This window comes from Glycine soja, chromosome 11 (genome assembly GCF_004193775.1).
Source record: "Glycine soja cultivar W05 chromosome 11, ASM419377v2, whole genome shotgun sequence".
Lineage (NCBI taxonomy): Eukaryota > Viridiplantae > Streptophyta > Magnoliopsida > Fabales > Fabaceae > Glycine > Glycine soja.
The window spans coordinates 14,946,812-14,967,910 of NC_041012.1; the positions used below are offsets into that span (position 1 = coordinate 14,946,812).

Sequence of the window (21,099 nt, forward strand, 5' to 3'; positions counted from 1 at the left end):
AGGGGAAGTTCCAGGATCTTATTTTATTTTTTAATAGTTGAAAGATAAGGCCCATAGTATAGGCCTTACAATTGGAATGGAAAAAGGGATAAGAAAAGGGCAACATATTAGAAAATTCACTTCTTTTTTTTTCTCGTTTTAAATGTGTTGGACCTTGTGGCCTCAATAATCTTAAGAGGGATAGGCTTAGAATGCAGCAGAAGCAACAACAATCAATTTAACAATCTTCTTTAAACATGCAAGACACAATTAATTGTAACAAAATAAATAAGATTAGGGAAGAGAGAATGCAAACACAATTTTATATTGGTTCGGCCACTTCGTGTGCCTACGTCCAGTACTCAAGCAACCCACTTGAGATTTCCACTATCTTTGTAAATTCCTTTACAAAGTCTAAACCACACAGAGACAACCCATTCCTTGTGTTTAGATGCTTTACAACAAGAGACTTACAGTCTCTTAACCAATCTCATTGAATAAGAAGAATGGAAGAAAAATTCTCTCTTCAAGACAAGAATATTACAATGAAGATCATGTAAGAATCCTTATAGATTTTGCAAGTGTTTGGTCAATGATTTCTTTTGAGAGAGCATTTGACAACGAAGTTCTTTTGGAATCTCTCTCATTGTCTTTTGAGAGGATAAGACATTTTTACCAAGCAAAACTCTCTCTTCAATTTCGTCCCAAGTCACACATATATATAGGCCTTTGATGGTCATTCAAAATCCAAATGTTAAGATGTGACTATTGGCGATATTCCTTGAAAATCCTCTCTGGTAATCGATTACAGAATTAATTTAATCGATTACACAGTTGTTTTCTTGAACAGTTGTGACTCTTCATTTAAAACTTGAATTCCCAACATTCAGAGTCTCTGGTAATCGATTACATATGATGTGTAATCGATTACACACTTTCAAACCATTGGTAATCGATTACATGTATTGGTAATCGATTACATGTGCCTTGAATGACTTGAAACCTTTCATTGTGAGGCAATGCTTGATCTTGAAGAAATCTTGAATCAAGGCTTTGTTTGTTGAAACAATCTTGTATTAATCTTGAAGCAAAATGAGTCTTGTTTGATTCTTCTTTTGACATCATCAAAATCATGTATACATACATTCACATTCTCCCCCTTTTTGATGATGACAAACATGTGATTTCTTCTCAACACCATCAAAGCTTGCATGATTTACATTCTCCCCCTTTCTCAAGCAAATTCTTAATTCTTCTTGACATCATCAAAATCTTCATGATTTACATTCTCCCCCTTTTTGATGATGACAACCACCTGTAGGTTAGGAGCAACAACAAAGAAAAAATATCTATTTGCATATAGTTTACTCTCCCATGGTTTTGCAATGATTGCTTATATGAGACAGTTGAAGATTTCATATTTTTCATATGTAAACAAATTGTCTCATAAACAATAGATAATTTTTCTTACTATTTTATCTTTTATCTTTATGTATACATGATTTTGATGATGTCAAAAGAAGAATCAAACAAGGCTTATTTTGCTTCAAGATTAATACAAGATTGTTTCAACAAACAAAGCCTTGATTCAAGATTTCTTCAAGATCAAGCCTTGCCTCACAATGAAAGGTTTCAAGTCATTCAAGGCACATGTAATCGATTACCAATACATGTAATCGATTACCAATGGTTTGAAAGTGTGTAATCGATTACACATCATATGTAATTGATTACCAGAGACTCTGAACGTTGGGAATTCAAATTTAAAATGAAGGGTCACAACTGTTCAAGAAAAACAACTGTGTAATCGATTAAACTAATTCTATAATCGATTACCAGAGAGGATTTTCAAGGAATATCGCCAACAGTCACATCTTAACATTTGGATTTTGAATGGCCATTAAAGGCCTATATATATGTGTGACTTGGGACGAAATTGAAGAGAGAGTTTTGCTTGGCAAAAATGTCTTATCCTCTCAAAAGACAATGAGAGAGATTCCAAAAGAACTTCGTTGTCAAATGCTCTCTCGAAAGAAATCCTTGACCAAATACTTGCAAAATCTATAAGGATTCTTACATGATCTTCATTGTAATATTCTTCTCTTGAAAAGAGAATTCTTCTTTCATTCTTCTTATTCAATAAGATTGGTTAAGAGACTGTAAGTCTCTTGTTGTAAAGCATCTGAACACAAGGGATGGGTTGTCCCTGTGTGGTTCAGACTTTGTAAAGGAATTTACAAAGATAGTGGAAATCTCAAGTGGGTTGCTTGAGTACTGGACGTAGGCCCGGGAAGTGGCCGAACCAGTATTAAATTGTGTTTGCATTCTCTCTTTCCTTATCTTATTTATTTTTTTGCAATCAATTGTGTCTTGCATGTTTAAAGAACATTGTTAAATGGATTGTTATTGCTTCTTCTGCATTCTAAGCCTATCCCTCTTAAGATTATTGAGGCCACAAGGTCCAACAAGTGGTATCAGAGCGGGATTCTTGTATAAAGTTTAAAAACTTCAAGAATAGATATGGCCTCATCCAAATTTTCATTTCCTGAGGGAAATTCTATCAATAGGCTCTTATGTTCAATGGTGAGGGTTATCATTATTGGAAAACCCGAATGCAGATCTTTATAGAAGCCATAGATCTAAAGATATGGGAAGCCATTGAATTTGATTCCTTTATTCCTACAATGGTAGAGAGAAATGCAACTATATAAAAAAAACTAGAGAAGAAAGAAGATGATGATGAAAGAAGAAAGAAGAAGATTCCTCTTTAGCCCCAAAATGCTAAGTGCGATCAACTTGGGCACATGAGATTCAATTGTCCTGTGTTTAAAAGAAGAATGAAAAAATCCGACAAGATGAATTTCAAAGAGAAGAAAGAAAAGAAAGGATACATCACTTTGGAAGTTAATGTCATAAATTATTCAAGTGATCCAAAGTAGAAAATCATAAGTCTGGGTATCATGATGAAAGACTATGAAAACGGAGAAGGGCAAAGTCGATACATTGATAACAATTTCTTCAAACACATGGCATGCATCAAATTTTATTCATATTTCTCCCCAAAATAAAGTGGATATGTGATTTATGAAGACAACAAACAAAGGCCACATTTCTCCCCAAGAAAAGTGAATATGCGATATATGGAGACAACAAACAAAGGCCACTTGATCAACAACCCCAACAAGTAATATCAAATGATACCAACAGGTCACTTGTCTTTGATTGATTACTTTTGATGCTTGTTTTCTACTTGAGTTTAGACTGTTCTTGATTATTGTGATTGAATTTGATTGACTGTGTTTGACGATTGATTGATTGTATTTTTGATTATGTGTTTGATTATATTGTCTTTGATGTTTGTTCCTGATTGAGTTTTTGATTGTTTTTAAATAATCTATTAAACTTTTCAAATTAGTTTCATGTTTTAAGAAAACTATTTCAAATTTAGAAAAGGAAATTTTGAAATTGAAATTTGAAATTTGAAATTGAAAAGTTAAATTTGAAAATTGAAAATTAAAATTTGAAATTTGAAATTAAAATTTGGAAGTTGGAAGTTGGAAGTAGAAGTTATTGGAAGTTGAAAGTTAAAATTGGAAGTTGGAAGTTGGAAATGAAAGTTATTAGAAGTTGAAAGTTGAAAATGCAGGTTGGAAGTTGGAAGTTGGAAGGGGAAGTTACTAAAAGTTAAAGTTGGAAGTTGGAATTTAAAATTTGAAATTTGAAATTTGAAATTTGAATTTTTTTAATAGAAATTATTGTGTATAGTTAGTTGATTGTTAATTTAATTAATTTGATTTGAAATATTTGATGATTAATTGTATTTGATTGTGTTTGATTGATGTGTTATTGTACTTGTTTTTGCTTGATTAATATTGAATGATTGTTTTAATGCCTTTTGGTATCACTTGATTCTCATACATTGCAAAAAGTGGTAACATCTTTCTCCTCTCTATTCATGATTTGTTTTTGATGTTGACAAACATGTGATTTCTTCTCAACACCATCAAAGCTTACATGATTTACATTCTCCCCCTTTCTCAAGCAAATTCTTAATTCTTCTTGACATCATCAAAATCTTCATGATTTACAAAATGCAATCATTATTTTTAATACGGCTATATTAGTCATTCAACTTAATGGACTCAGTCATTCAAAAAAAAAACTTAATGGACTTAGCTTTTAAGCGGTCAAATCGGATAAGTTTATATATTTTTAAAATTGGTGTGTTTGGAGATCCACCTTCATAAGTTATATGATAAAATTGAAGTATAGAAAATGAATGACAATTCTAATCTTACCACTTGATTTGTAGATTTGAGTTACCTTTAAATTTAAATTTTAAAATGATAATAGAGTTTATTTTAACAATTGTTATTGGATTTATTAGATCAACCATTATCAACCATACAAGGAATAATCTTTTTTCTTATAAAACAATTTTCTAGGATTGAATGAGGCCCAACCAAAATTTTAAAATGATGTGGGTTTTAACGAGTGGATTTTAATATTGTCATATTAAAGGATTATGAAAACTTTGAAGTTTAAATATATTTGTGATTCTTAATAAATACTTTTTCTTTTATGTTTATTCACTGATAAAAATTTTCTTTATATTTGATCCCTGATATTTGAAAACTTTTGGGTTTGCTCATTGTCATCAGTAGCAACATGTTAAGTGTTGATGTGTTTGTTAATGTGACATGTTAGCTACTCACATGTGGTGCTACATCATAAAAATGGTAACACTTTAGCGGTTGACTTGTCGTGTGACTTGTCTCCATATTTTTAATACAAAAAATATAATATGAGGTAAGTTAAAAAACATTGTCATTTTGAGAAGACAGTTAGGGGCTTAGGACTGAATCTTATTCCTTTCTTTCTCCTCCTTCCTTCGACTTTTAGATCTAGAAGTTACGGCGCATGATGTTATGCTTCAACAACGACAAGACTTTTGCTCTTCAAAACTCGAAACCACATTTGTGTTCTCCTTCTGCGTCTCATACTCCACATCAACAATGAGAGCAATCTTCTTCCTTGAGATTTCTGATGCATCGACAAAAGCTAGAAGCAAGGAAGGGTCAAGAACAAGGAAGTTGTTTGGCAACCAACAACGATGGATATGGTTTTGATGGATTTGCAGCACATCGCGTGTCTGCTCTAGCATGTCACATGCCCGCTCCTCTCGTTGCTTGACACCTTCATCGAGACGCACAATGTGAACCTTGCCATGGACTCGATTCGCATATGCATCAAGCTAATGGAGGTATGCAGATGCATGATCGACATGAATCTTATAACATCCCTGATTTTCACTCAACATTCTTGTAGGTCAGAAACCTTTGAAGGTAGTCCTTTTCAAGACCTTGACAATCATCTTTGCCTGCTTCTAGGGAAAATAACTAACCCCACAAACCAACACGAAACTTTTTAGCGTACTTTGTCCTCACTTACACGCTTTCTGGGAAACTTCTTAGAAGGTCACCCATCCTATAACTACTCCAAGCCAAACAAGCTTAACTATGTAGTTCTTGAGTGATAAACTACCAAAAAGTATATACATTTTGTTGGTATAGGTAGTATCAATTAATTCTTTTAAGTCATTCTTAAATGCACAAAATCTCATACTTGCACAGCCTTTGGATCCCTCTCATTCTGATGTTATTCGATTGAGGTGTTACAAACCTCACCTTACGTCCATTCAGAATCCAATCGCCCCACCATCGCACTATCCCTCCGCTAGCACCACTGCTATGATCTGTTCCGACTTAATCAATGTTAATCCCTTAATAGTTAACACTTTAAGTTTAAAGAAAGGACTAAAATTATAGATTTTACAAAAGTAGTGGACTAAATGTGTTTATTTTAAAATAGGGGACTAAAATTGTGGATTTAAAAAATAAGAAGACTAAATGTCTTTATTTTAAACTAGAAGGATCCAAATTGCAGATTTTGGAAAATAGAGGAACCAAAATTAAATTTAAGCCTAAACTAAATAAAAATTTGGTGCTCCTCTAAACATGGAGTTGGACACTCCTATACCTTTATCGTGCTCACGATCACTTTTATTTTATTTTTTGTTAAAAATTTTAGTACTCCATCAATGTTTTAAATTCTGAAAAAACACTAAATATAAGAAAAATAATTAATTAAAAAAGTGACAGCTAAAATAATTAATTATTTTAAAATTTAAAACATTAACGAAGCACTAATGTTTTTAGCAAAAAAAAAAAGAATCATAATAAAACTTTCGAAAATATAAAAGAATAAAATAAAATTTTTAAAACTTAATATATCAAATTAAAATTTTAAAAAACATAAAATATCAAAATAAAAATTTAAAATTTTATGTGTCAAATTGAAAAAAATATTAAAATATATTGGAGTCAAAGTAACATTTAACCTATAATAATGCTAACTTATGTTTATTGTGACTAAGAATGATGTATATGCCTTACTTGCCAAAATGCATGATGCTTTGTTCTTTAAGAAATTTTGAGACATCATCTCATAGTTTAAGTTAAATATTTGATTTAATGTTATTTTTGGTCTATTAAATTTTATTTTAATTTTATTTTGGTAAATTTAATTTAATTTTTTTCATTTTTATCCTTTTATATTTTTTAAATGTATCATTTCAATATCTTTTTCAGCTTTCCATCTAAAACATTTAACTTTCTTAATATTTTAAATTTTAAAATAGTAGTAACTCAAAACCTTCATTATCTTTATCTTATTTTTTAAAAAATAACCCACCCTAATCCTGAGGTTCTTCAACTTCAACCTTCATTCTCTAACCGATCTAGGTAAAAAAATCTCTTGTATGTCAAGTTGCGCCTCTCTCTCCTTAGCACAACAAACTCAACTCGTCTGCTCTTGTCTCTCTCTCTCCTCCGCACGCCTCGCTGCGCCACCATTGTCGCGTGTCGTCGTCACCCATCACCTTCGCGCACGATCTTCTCATAGATCAGATCTGCGACCACCACCGTCGTAGCACCATATGCTGCCACCAGATCTGCTCCACGCGACCTCACACCTACCTCGTCGCCGGCACACACCACCATCAGCACCCTTCACGCGCCCGAGCGACCGAACCCCTGCACCATCACCAAAGGGGGAGGGATTGGATCCTAGGATTGATTGCTTTTTTGGGGATGTGTTCTTCAAAGCATTAAGGGAGACAAAGGGTGTGGTAATTAATGATTTGGTTTTGTAGGAATGCATCAAAATGGTGGTTTTGATTTTTGAGATTGAAGGAGATGGTGGTTGTTGGTGTTTGGATAGGGAGAAAAATTAGAGATTAGATTGTTTTATTTGCTAAAGAATAAAATAAAATGGTGACGATTTTTAGTGATAATTATTTTAAAATTTAAAATACTAATAAAGTTAAATATTTTAGATGAAAAACTAAAAAAATTATCAAAATGAATCTGAAATGCATAAAGATCAAAATAAAAAAATTTAAAATTAATGTATTAAAACAAAATTAAAATAAAACTTAATAGTGCAAAAATAACATTAAACCTGATTAAGCAAGTATGGAGGCATAAGCTATTAGTATGGAAAAACTTCCCAAACTTACTTGTCTCTAGACCTTAGTATTCATGTTTCGTATTTATTAAGATACAAAATGAAAATACATAACAAGGTCTGTGGAAATACATAACAGAAAGTCTTTTTGTCGAGAGTATTTTGATAATAATAATAATAAAACAAAAGATATTAGAAAGCTGGAGATGAACTTAGAAAAAAGAAGAGGGAGAGAATACCAAATCCCTTTAATAAGTTATAAACAATCAATGATACAATCTCTTCTTTTTTTTTGGGGCTTTGGAAAATGAGGTTACAAGTTAGTAGTATTACAAGATATTAATCGTCTCCCCAAGCCTCATCTCTCAATTTTTGCCTGGTAACGATACGTTCCCTCCTAGCATCTTCTTGCTTTCTATATTCTCGGGACCCAACGCCAGTAGATGACAATTTTAACCCCATGCTATGAGCAATCAACCTCTGTGCTGCTTGAGCTGAAGTTTTCGGCCGTTGCCGCGGTGGTTCCAAGTCTGAATGAACAATAAAACAGGAAAACCATGTAAAACAAAATATATACTACCTCAAGTGCAATAAACATGGAATTTGCATTTGATCCATTGAAGGTGTAAAGTTTTACGTTACTAGTGAAGCAACCTGTTTAATAAACAATTATATATACATATATATATATATATATATATATATATATATAGAGAGAGAGAGAGAGAGAGAGAGAGTTTAATGATAATACATTGACAGTGTAAAATAATTTTATATTATCATCCTATTACAAATCACTATTGGTATGACTTTGAAGATAATTATATAAAAGTCATCATGGTTTGTGATTGGATAACAGTGTATATAGTTGCTGATTGTTCAGCAACTAGTTTCCCTAGAGGTTTCTAGTTTGTTTGGTTTGGAGCTTGGCCCCTTTTGTTCACCAAAAAAATAAAACAACAATTCTACATCGCCTGTATATATATATACATATAGGTTGGATGTCATTGTGCAATACTTCCTCTCCCTCATATTACATGGTTCTTTGGGTATATAGTAGTTTGTCTCAATATTTATCCTTTTCAAAAACTAAGAAAAATAACGATTTTTTTTCCAATAATATCCTCAAGTATTGATATCTCACCTAAATACTAAAATGAATTCACAACTACATTTTAACTCTTTTATTCGGTACTAAAATCTAAAATGTATTAATCTAGAAGTTAAAGAATAGTAGATCCAAGTTATTGGGTAGTAAAAAGATAAATCGGAGAACCTAACTAGCTAAAATTGGTTTAGTTCCAATTCAAAGAGAAAATAACTAATTAACTAAACCAATCTGAACCAATTTAATTGGTTTGATTTGAATTTTTTGGCTCATCATATCAATCTAATCTGATGAACACCCCAATCCAAAATACTTCCATACAGAAGAAACCACACAATATACACAAAGCACACTATAATATTATGGTCTTCTAATAGCTTATTGCAACAAAGTTGACTGCTACTTTAAAAATCGAGCTTAGATTTTTAACATGACTATCCTCAGGTAACCAGCATTTCAATTTCAAAAGTAAGTGCAACACAGAGAGTATTTTAATGTAAATTAAACAGCCTTATATTACCCCTTCTGTAGCAAAAAGAAAAAGCAGTTAAGTACCTCTTGCTTTAATTGAACTAAGAAGTGTATCATCTTCATCCAGTATCCTTGTGGTGAATGAACAGCGAACACTGTTTAGAGCCTCAAGTGCTGCATTATAAATTAATGGTATTGAATGGTCTACTGATCAAATTGAAGACTGGATGGACATGAAAAAAATAATCTACCCAAATTGATGCGCCATTAATAGTAAAACAGTAAAACACAGGGACTGGTATTTCGTAAGGTTGAAAATCATATAAAGAAAATTCAGCCAGCTCCCCCCAAAAAGACAGAAAAAGGTCATAGCAATATGTCATGCCTAGCTTCTAATATGTTGGTGTAGATCAATTGATCAGTGATGAGAAAGAAGCTGTTCAAGGGAGCATCATTTTAATTAAAGACAATTGTAAACAAAGTCATCTACCCATGCCATACTTTGCACACATATCATCTAATATAGTTTTACAAGAATGAGAAACATGATAGTCTCCAAGCTATCTTGAAGGACTGTTATATGCCCCCACACCCATCCTCTGTTTTCCAATATGTGAAGACAGGAGAAAGTTCAAAATGCCTTTCTTTTGAATGATGATAGTGTCTTCTAAATAATAACAATTTTCAATTCTCATGCCAGTCAGATCGAGGCATATACCAGGCACCAAACCAGTTACAACTTACAAAGATGTTTACACAACAAGCTTTAAATTAGAGGTTGACAATGTTCAGGAGAGAGCTCAATTGAAAGATCCAAATAAAGAGTTTAATTACTAGTTTACATTTTAATAAGGATACATGTATCAGCCCCCCCAATATTAACTTTAGCAGCATGCAACCTGAGTTCCCCATCATAATGGATCACAATACACTTCAATGTATGCAAAATTTAGGATAATATTACATAGGAAAACAATAATAAAGTCAGGTAACTTTGTAATTACCAACTGGAGGTGTACGGAATACTGCAAGAGCAACTGTATCATTGACCCAACGAATCACAAATCCACGATCCTTGAAGTTCTCAAAAAGCTTCTCTAGCTCTGTTGTCCTAGTACTTGGTGAAAAGTCAGCCAGAACAAGAACATGACTGGTCCCATATTTTGCTGAATTGAACAAACAATAATTATAACCCAGGTGTTTCAATACAATATCTTGTACAGACAAAACCTAGCAGAAAGAATAGATTGCATCCTGATGTGCATATAAACACTGGAAAATGAAAATTATAATCTGTTGAGGCATAGAAGAAATCATAACCAACTAGCAAACTACAAACCACTACATATGCAAAATACCTCCTGTGGCACAAATATAAATGGGTGCACAAAACATACACATAACTAATTTTTAACTGAAAAATCGAAATGCCATGAGGCATCACTTACAGTTTTGTACATCTTTATTATCTTCTGAACTACGGTGAGTCTCTTCCTGCTCAACATCAACGACCGAGCTATCAAGTAACTGATCACTATAAAGCTCTTTCTTCTCATAAGAGAATGTTCCTCTTCCGCGTCTTTTTGGGGTTCCACTTTTGGCATTCTCCAATTTAAGATTTGAAATTCCAGATGAACAATCCGAGGAAACCGTGGGCAGTAACTCATCAGGTTCAAGATCGGCTATTGCTTCCCAATCTGTAATAAAAATTCACAATATCATTCACATTGCATGATTGCAATAACCAAGGTCATTGATATAATAAATACAATTACTCTGAAGATGTCTTTCAATGATTATTTTCAATCACTATTCAGACACTCGCATCACTTTCAATCACTAACTCTTCTTTCTTTCTTACATCCACACAAAACACATACTACAAAACAATGGAAATACAATATCCCTTAAATGAAGAATATTTTGAAAATAGTTTTATTAAATAAGGTGTAATTAATTAAGATATACTTATATTTTGAACTAACTTAGATGTTTTTCTTTTCCTTCTTATATTCAAAACCAGAAGGAATACACACCCAATTCTCTTTTGAGATAACTCTTAGAACTTAGACTCGGGTTTAACTCAATAACAAAAGCTATTTCATGTCCCACCCACTCATATACACTATTTTAGCCGTATCACTAATCAACATGAGATCTCCAACACACCAGTCACAACTAAAACATATAGTAAGGTAAGTTTGCAAAGGAGATATAAGGTTGTTCTAGTGGTTGGGAAAGGATGAAGGGAGGAGGAAGAGGTCGCGGGTTCGAATCCACCCAATTGACATTTCCAACAAAAATTAACAAACTAACACTTGTTGATAAAAAAAAAGGAGAGTTTGCAGAACTGGACATATGCGGCCGACCTAATAAACCCAACCAAGGTTTTAAAAAATAGTCCGTGACCTTGATTTAGGCCACAACATCAAGATTTTAATTGTCAGTGACCGCAATTGGGACGACAATTATCCGCGATATCAACAAAACGCAACGAAACCGCAACATGACCATGACCAAAATTTAAAACCTTGAACCCAACATTAACCATAAGGAGACTCAGGTACCATCTTAGAATTTTAAACTTTGGCCTAATTCAATCACAAAAGCTAGCTCGTGGAGTGAGAGTTGCCACACTTCTTTACACTATTTTAACCCGGTCAATGAGGAATCTCCAACAATAAGAAAAACATATAATACCTTCATCGGAACAACCACCGCCAGCGGAGGTCTGAGCAGGAAACTCCGCCGCACGCTTTTCAACACTTCCTTCAGCAGCACGACGCGAAGCAACACTGGTTGATTTGACGGCTCCGTCCTCCTTCGACTCTTTCGGAACTTGTTCACCACTGAAAGGAATTGAAAATCATAAATTCATGACTCGAACAAAAAAACAACTATAAAAGAAACAGAGAGAGAGAGAGAGAGAGAGAGAGAGAGAGAGAGAGAGAGAGGGGTACGGGGAATTGGAATGGTGAAGCTGTTTGAGAACAGAAGCGCGAGAGAGAAGGTGATCGGCTTTGAGAGAGAAGCCTTTGGAGGAGTAAAGGTTGGCCAAGTCGGAGAGAGCAGAGGCCAAGGGAAGCTGCGAAGCCGAATCGGAAGGGTTTAGGGTTTCGACGACGGATTCAAGGAGTGAGATCGCGGATTCAACGTCGCCGGCGTCTACCAGGTCTTCCACCGCTTCGCTCCAGTTTTCAATTCCTTTCTCTTTCTCCATTGTTTTCGATTCCGATTTTCACCGAACCCGCTAAATCAACACTGCTGTCTTGTGCTGCAACTGCAAGCCTGGGTCTGGATGGAGAGAGAGAGAGGAACGAGGACGAATGACAAATATTTTTAATTAAAATAATTATGTATTTATTATTATCATTATTATTTGATTTTAAATTAAAATTTCACATAATAGTAAAATAATTAGCATGAATTAACGAGAGAAAAAATTATAATTTTGATTGAAAAAATATATTAGAAACACTTGTCATTATATATACATAATTGGCTATTTTTAATGGAGATTATTTTAAATAATATTTATTTTCTCATCCATAAAATTTAATCTCAATATGTTAAAGGATTTGAGTTTAATTTTATTTAAACCAACACTATATGTTAATTTGAAGTGTGTGTTTGGGTTATAATTTTTTAAAAATTGAGGTTCCTCGATAAATAATATTAGTATTTTTATGATTAAAACTTATAATAAATAAATATTTGTAATATATAAATTATATTATAATTAAAATTTATAATAAATAAATATTTATGAATATATAAATTTTATTTTTGAATTTATAATGAAAAATTTAAATTGTGATATCATGTTTGTCTAATTTTTAGCAATTTATTTTAGAAAAATTATTGACATAGAATTTAGAGATTGAGAATAAAAGAAGATTATGTTTTAAGAAGACAAATTAAAAAGATTAAGCATATAAATAAATAATTATTTTTCTAATGCTTCACAAATTCTACCAATAAGTTGATATAAGGACCAAAGACAAAGAGAAAGATAAAAAGGCACAAAGATTTTTTAAATTGTTGAATTATAATTATGATTTATACACGATTTTTCAATCAATCTTGAGATTGAAATTTCACTATAACAATAAAGTTATTTACACAAAAACACACATGAACAAGGTTCTTGACACACTCAAAAAACCTTAACTCATTCTTATAAAAATCTACTATTAGATTCTTTGAGAAACCTACACAAAGAGACACAACAATACTAAAAGCAAGATAGAAGGATTGATATCAACAGTGTGATGTATTAACAAGTATAACACATTTAGAAATCCAATTTCGTAGCTCATTTTTTTAAGGCAAAAAAATATGTTAAAGTAGAACGTTAGATACATGTACTAATAGATCAAAAGTTGTAAGGAAAATTTAGATCAAGCAAAAAAAAACAAAAAAAAGATCAACAATTCTCATCACAAAAATAAAGCAAAAACCACATTGATTCATACCGTGATCCTAGCATATTCAACCTATACTACCTGCAACAACTTGCTTTGTTGCTACGATAATAACTCTAAAACACATAATTTTAATTTTTAAGTGAAAATTCCATTAGTTTAATTATGAAAAATGGGAGTAAATTTTTCGCTATAAATATATATATATTCATCAAATAACTCACAAATACTTAAATAAATACATATATGCATTAAACCATTATACATCATTCACATGACAAAAAGTAATTTAGTTTATACATGTATCTAAGCCTGAAATTTACATGTCCAAAAATAAAAAAGAATTAGGGAATTAGCTACGGAGGAGTTGATAACAAAGCACAATTCTCTCCCAAAATAATTTCAATGTCATCACGTCGATTTGATGGCTCTAACAAAAGAATCTTTCTGCACATTATCTACTTCTATTCATCTGATCCCACAAATGAAGGTTCGTGATCATCACAGGTACCAACCATACAGTACAAAATTGCAAGGGTAAGTTTATTATATAAAAAAATTCAACAAACATCATATGACAATAATTAGTAAGGAAACTATATCAATAATCATAATCATACTCAATAATCCATCAGTTCAACATACATTTAACAACTAGTCATCAACTTCTCCACAATTTCAATCAATCATGTTCAGTATGATGCATGCATCTGACCTCAACTCTCAAATGCAATGTGGTATCATTTGTCAGCAAATAGCCTAAGCGTGTCCATGCGACACACTCACTTAAGAAAACTATACAACAAGTGTCGAGGTCACCCTGTCATGCATAGACAACTCCCCCTCTCCCCCCATGGTGATCAGCCTGAGTCACAAGGGAGTTCCAAACCAATTGACATGCCGTCAAATACAAGTATTTTCCCTCATGAAAAACTACAAGTACTTACTAACAAAATTTATACTATTTTCATGCAATATGAAGTATGAAACATAGACACCATCAATGCATTGACCGTTGATAATTAAATATTCTAAGTCACCCCCTACTACAGATGCTTAAAACTCTTTAACCACTATATTTCCTCTAAAAGGGATATCCATCATGGTCACTGCACCCCAATGTACATATACAACATACATCATGACAATGACATCACCAATATCAACATCATCTTATCTTAATGTCATTATCAACATCAACATCATCTCATCTCAATATCCTCGTCAACATCAACATCATCTCATATCAATATTATCATCATCATTAGCATCGTCTCATCTTAAGATCATCATCAACATCTTCTCATATCAATATTATCATAAACATTAACATCATCAGTCATCACACTCCACATATACACATATAATTTCATGCCTGAGATTCACATTCTCCAGGTCTTCAGTGAACATAAGTTTAATAAAACAACAATATCATTCATCAATAACAAATATATCGCATCTCATTAGTCGAAAACATAATTTTTCTTGAAAATCACAATATTAAAAACAATTCATTCCACGACGATTCTCGGGGATTTTTGAAGCCTTCGTTCTCAGATTGTCTTAGAAGGTCAATTTTCTGAGACGATTTTGCCAAGAACCATTTTAGAAATCATTTAAAAAAAGATGGATGCTTCTAAGATGATTTTTGAGAAAAATCGTATTAGAAAGTGAACTTTTTAAACCGTCTTAACACGTCTTTTTATTTTAAAAAAATAAAAAAGCTAGATGATTTTCTAACAACCATCTTAGATTTTCTAAGACCGTTCTCTGAAAAACCATCTTAGAATTTTCTTTTTTTAAAAAAAAAACAATCAGAAAAAAATTTAGGATTCTAAGACGGTTTATACATGCCTTTTTTTAATAAAAATTAAAAAGTTATAAATTATAAATTAATTATTTTAAAATACAATATTTTGATTTGAAAACAAAATCACTATTTATAATATATTAAAAGTAAAATATAAACTTAAATTATTTTTTCTTTATTTAAATATAATGAAAAAGTTATAAACCTCTTGTGTTATTTATAGGCAACATTGTTCAAATTATTTCAGCTCACTTACCTAATTCACCCACATTTTGGAAGAAAATTTTTTATTCCAATAATATCCTATCACTTAATAACTTGAAAATTGGATAATCTTATATTCCCTATTTAACGGAGATTAGATTAGCATAATATCCACACATTTAAGTTCTTTAACCTTTTAAGACTATTGATTCTTGATTGCATTAGGAAAACAAGAAAAAATTGACTCATGAAAAATATAAATATCTTGAAATTTACCAAAATTTGGGGTAGGTTCATGGGTCAATATAAGTATAACACGTCACTTAATACTTGGTATAAGACCTTCATCATTTTGGTTATAAAATGAGGTGTTTTACTCTTCATTTTTTTTGGTTTTAAATAATAGTGGTAGTTATAGTTTTTTTTTTCAAATTATTTATTCATAGTCCAGTTCATACCAATAGAGATATCATTGCATGGAAGCCTTGTTAATTAGACCATAATCGAACAAAAACATTAAATGAAAAAGATTTTATATTACCTTATTCTAATGTTTCTTGTGCACGAAACACAACAACATCGGTTAGTCATATGTATGGAACACAACAACATATGCCACCTTTAATGGTAACCCCTGCATAACAACATAGACAATAAATTATAATTTTGTATTCTTTATGTTATTCATAGAATAATATTAGATAATTACTTTGGCATATAACTCAGTGAAATGAAAATATTGATATTTTTGTCGTCAAAACAATACATGTAATTCATCAAGTAAGCACAGAGTACTAATTCATCAAGGAAACTGTTATGGAAGTGATGAAGAACAAGCAAGAACAGCAACAGGAGATGCAGCAGAACAAAAATGTCATACACACAGATGTTGCAGCAAAATGAATGAGAGAGAGATGAGAAAGAATGCACAGAATTACGTGGTTCACCTTTGATCCAGGCTACATCCACGGGAGGGAAAACAGAGAGCCTTTATTATTACTGATGCAATACACAAGTGGAAGCTTATTCTAAATACAGAGCATCTTTGCCTTATATAAACAGAGGACAAAACAAAAAAAAATAACAGAATAAACTTCCATATGGATTTTAGTCACAACTCAACAATTCACCACCTTGAACTAACATCCATATAAAACACAAATTGTTTCCTCCAAACACACATGATCTTAACCCCAACAATCTACATTGAGCAGGCTTAAGCAGTGATCAAACTTGTTCTTTGGAACTGGCTTTGTGAACATATCAGCAGGATTGTGCAGAGTGCTAATCTTATGAACTTTGATTCTTCTTTCTGACTGAATGAAGTGATATCTAACATCTATATGCTTGGTTCTATCATGATGAACTTGATCCTTGGCCAAGCATATAGCACTAAGGCTGTCACAGTAGATGTTAGCATATTCTTGGTTAATTCTGAGATCATTTATCAGACCTCTCAGCCAAATTTTTTCCTTTGCAGCTTCAGTAAGAGCCATATATTCAACCTTAGTAGTTGAGAGGACAACAGAAGGTTGAAGTGTTGCCTTCCAACTCACCAAACAGCCACCAAGGGTGTAAGCATACCTTGTTAGGGACCTTCTCTTGACCAGATCAGCAGCAAAATCTGCATCAGAATAGCCAGTGAGGCAGCAATTTGAGTGAGATCCATAGATCAAACCTACACCTGCAGTCCCTTTAAGATATCTGAAAATTCTCTTCACAGCCTTCCAATGTTCCTTTTGAGGTTGGTTTAAGAACCTATTGACCATGCTAACAGCATAAGCAAGGTCAGGTCTAGTGCAGACCATGGCATACATGAGACTTCCAACAACACTTGAGTATGGAACCTTTGACATATAGTCTTGATCAGCCTGAGCTTGAACCTTTATCACAGCAGACAACTTCTCTTTTTCTGAAAGGGGAGTGCTGATAGGTTTAGAATCAGCCATTCCAAACTTCACCAGTATCTTTTGAATGTAATCCTTTTGAGACAAAAATAGCCTTTTCTGAGTTTTGTCCCTATAGATCTCCATTCCTAAGATTTTCTTTGCAGCCCCTAGATCTTTTATATCAAATTCACCATTCATGAGGATCTTCAGATTTTGTATATTACACATGTTTTTTGCTGCAATAAGCATGTCATCTACATAAAGTAGAAGATAGATCATTGATCCATCCTCCACCTTGTTGTGATAAACACAGCAGTCATAGAGACTTCTCTTGAATCCTTGGCTGGTGATAAAGTTGTCAAACCTCATGTACCATTTCCTTGGAGATTGTTTCAATCCATACAAGGACCTCTGCAGTTGACAAACATACCTTTCTTTCCCTTGAACTTCAAACCCTTCAGGCTGTTTCATTAGAATATTTTCTTCCAATCTTCCACGGAGAAAAGCAGTCTTGACATCAAGTTGTTCAAGTTCCAGATCTTGGTTTGCCACTATGGCAAGCAGAACCCTGATGGATGTATGTCTAACCACAGGAGAAAAGATTTCGTTGAAATCTACTCCTTCTTTCTGGCTGAATCCCTTGACAACTAACCTAGCCTTGTATCTTATCCCTTCATTTTCTGAAAGACCAGGTTTCCTCTTGAATATCCATTTGCAACCTACCACATGTCTTCCTTTAGGTAGTTCAACAAGTTTCCAGGTCTGATTCTTATACAAAGATTCCATTTCCTCTTTCATAGCTAACAACCAATTTTCAGCTTCAGGATGATTGATAGCTTCTTGGTAAGTGGCTGGTTCATTTGAATTTATTTCTTCAGTTGCATGTAATGCATAGGCAGCCATGTCTTCAAAACCATATCTTTTAGGAGGTTTAGTGATCCTTTTTGGTCTCTAATTGATTCCAGAATTGAGCTGTGGAGGATCAGGTTCAGCAGCCAAATGAGACTCATTTGCACTGGAATCTTCTGATTTCTCACCTTCTTGAAGAACCACAGGAGATGTTTTGGAATGACCCCTTTTTTCTGAGTCTTTGGTTATAGATTCTACATCCTTTTCTTGAGGAGAGTGATAGCTCTGTGTTCCAACAATTTGAACCTCAAGCTTGGGATGAAACAAATGGGATTCATAAAAAATTGCATCTCTGTTGAGAAGAAATTTCTTTTCCGAGGGTGACCAGATCCTATAGCCTTTCACCCTATCACCATAACCCATGAATAAACCCTTTCTTGATCTAGGTACCAGCTTTCCTTCATTGACATGATAATATGCATTGTAGCCAAATACTCTTAGGTTTGAGTAGTTTGTTGTTTTGCCATTTCAGATTTCAATAGGAGTTTTAATTCCTATAGCAGCAGAGGGTGTTCTATTGATCAGAAAACAAGCTATATTGATAGCTTCTCCCCAAAAACTTCTGTTGAGACCAGCATTGGATAACAAACATTTTGTTCTTTCCAGGAGTGTTCTGTTCATTCGTTCAACAACTCCATTTTGCTGAGGAGTGTTCCTAACAGTAAGCTGTCTAGCAATCCCTTCATCTCTGCAGAATTTGTTAAATTCTGTTGAGCAAAACTCCAAGCCATTATCAGTTTTGAGTCTTTTAACTTTCCTTTCAGTTTGTTTTTCAATCAATGCTTTCCATTCTTTGAAGCATTTGAAAGCTTGACTCTTCTGACTCATGATGTAGATCCATAAAATTCTTGAGTAGTCATCAATTATGGACAGAAAATACCTTCCACCACCTAGAGAAGGTACTCTTGCAGGCCCTCAACAGTCAGCATGAATGTAATCAAGAGTTCCTTTGGTGGTGTGAATTGCTTTAGGAAATTTAATCCTATGTTGCTTGTCGAAAACACAATGCTCATAGAATTTTAGTTCATCCAGTTTCTGATTTTCCAACAGCTGCTGTTTTTGAAGTATCATCATACCTTTTTCACTCATATGACCTAGCCTCATGTGCCACAATTGAGTTAAGTCAGGTATGCTCTTATTGGATCTTGATGCAACGGCTGCTAGACCATCCTCAACACATGTTGTACCTTGAAGTATATAGAGATTACCCCTTTTTATACCCTTCATCACCATTGTAGAGCCTTTCTGAATTTTCATGACCTCATTTTCAATGCTGCATTTGAACCCCTTTCCATCCATAATACCTATAGAGATTAGGTTCTTCTTCAGCTTTGGAACATGCCTAACTTCAGTGAGTGTTTGGATAATTCCATCATGCATCTTGATTTTTACTGTGCCAATTCCAATTGTCTTACATGAGACATCATTTCCCATGAAGACATTTCCACCCGATTTCTCTTCATAGGTGTCAAACCAGGTTTTGTTAGGACACATATGAAAGGAACAACAAGAGTCTAATATCCACTGATTTTCAGAATGTTGGTGATGATCAGCAACTAAGAGAACAAGCTCATTTTCAAATGTGGAACCTTGGCAACAACAACAAATGGTTTGCCCTTTTTCTTAGGACAATCTTTCTTCCAATGACTTGGCTCCTTACACTAGTTACAGATATCCTTTGGATTGACATGAGTCTTCTTTTTTCCTTTAAACACCTTTTTCTTGATGTTCTTGTTAGAGTTAGAGACAACAAGACCAAATCCATTTGATTCTTCAAAATTTCCAGGTGCTTTAGATCGAAGCTCCCTCGAGTATAAGTTGGATTTCACCTCCTCCATGGTGACACATTCCTTACCAACACTAAGAGAATTGACAAAGCTCTCATATGATGGTGGTAGAGAGGCTAACAAAATCATGGCAGCATCTTCATCCTCTATCTTAACATTTATATCTCTTGATCAAAATAGAATTTAATTCATCAAGATGATCCTTAAGAGATGTACCTTCTTTCATGTGTAAACCAAATAGACGCCTCTTCAAGAAGAGCTTGTTGCAGATTGACTTAGTCATATACAACTTTTCCAACTTGAGCCATAAGCAACTTGCAGTTTCTTCATTTGCAACTTCATATAAAACTTCATCAAACAAAGAAAGCAAGATTAGTGAGTGAGCCTTTTCTTCTTGTTCTGCAAGTTCTTCAGTCTTTGAAATAGAGGCCTTTTCTTTTGATTCAGAAGTCACTTCTTTCTTCACAGATGCAGAAGAAACAGGAGCCCAAACACGTTGTTCCTTCAACAAAGCACGCATCTTGATGCGCCACAGATTGAAGCTATTCTTTCCATTGAATTTCTCAATCCTGATTGTGTTTGACATGATTTCTTGAGTGTTCTTGATCACAAAGAAGCAACAAAAGGACCAGAAACAAGACTCCCCACAGCTTGATCTTCGTATTTAGACGAGAATCTTGAATTCCATTGATCACAACTTGAGCTCTTGATACCAATTTGTTATGGAAGAGATGAAGAACAAGCAAGAACAGCAGCAGGAGATGCAACAGAACAGAAATGTCATACACACAGATGTTGCAGCAAAATGAATGAGAGAGAGATGAGAAAGAACGCACAGAATTACGTGGTTCACCTTTGATCAAGGCTACATCCACGGGAGGGAAAACAGAGAGCCTTTATTATTACTGATGCAATACACAGGTGAAAGCTTATTCTAAATATAGAGCATCCTTGCCTTATATAAGCAGAGGACGAAACAAAAAAAATAACA

General features: G+C 33.3%; 1 protein-coding gene across 1 annotated transcript; it reads right to left on the reverse strand.

Moving 5' to 3' along the window:
* Positions 1-7,577: 7,577 nt before the first annotated feature.
* Positions 7,578-12,415, reverse strand: LOC114373680 (coiled-coil domain-containing protein R3HCC1L-like). The gene is made up of 6 exons (XM_028331194.1): positions 12,046-12,415; positions 11,786-11,934; positions 10,534-10,782; positions 10,090-10,251; positions 9,170-9,259; positions 7,578-8,036 (listed from the first exon to the last, which is right to left on the reverse strand). The coding sequence occupies exons 1-6, from the start codon at positions 12,303-12,305 to the stop codon at positions 7,846-7,848; spliced, it is 1,101 nt and encodes a 366-aa protein (XP_028186995.1). The 5' UTR covers positions 12,306-12,415; the 3' UTR covers positions 7,578-7,845.
* Positions 12,416-21,099: the final 8,684 nt, after the last annotated feature.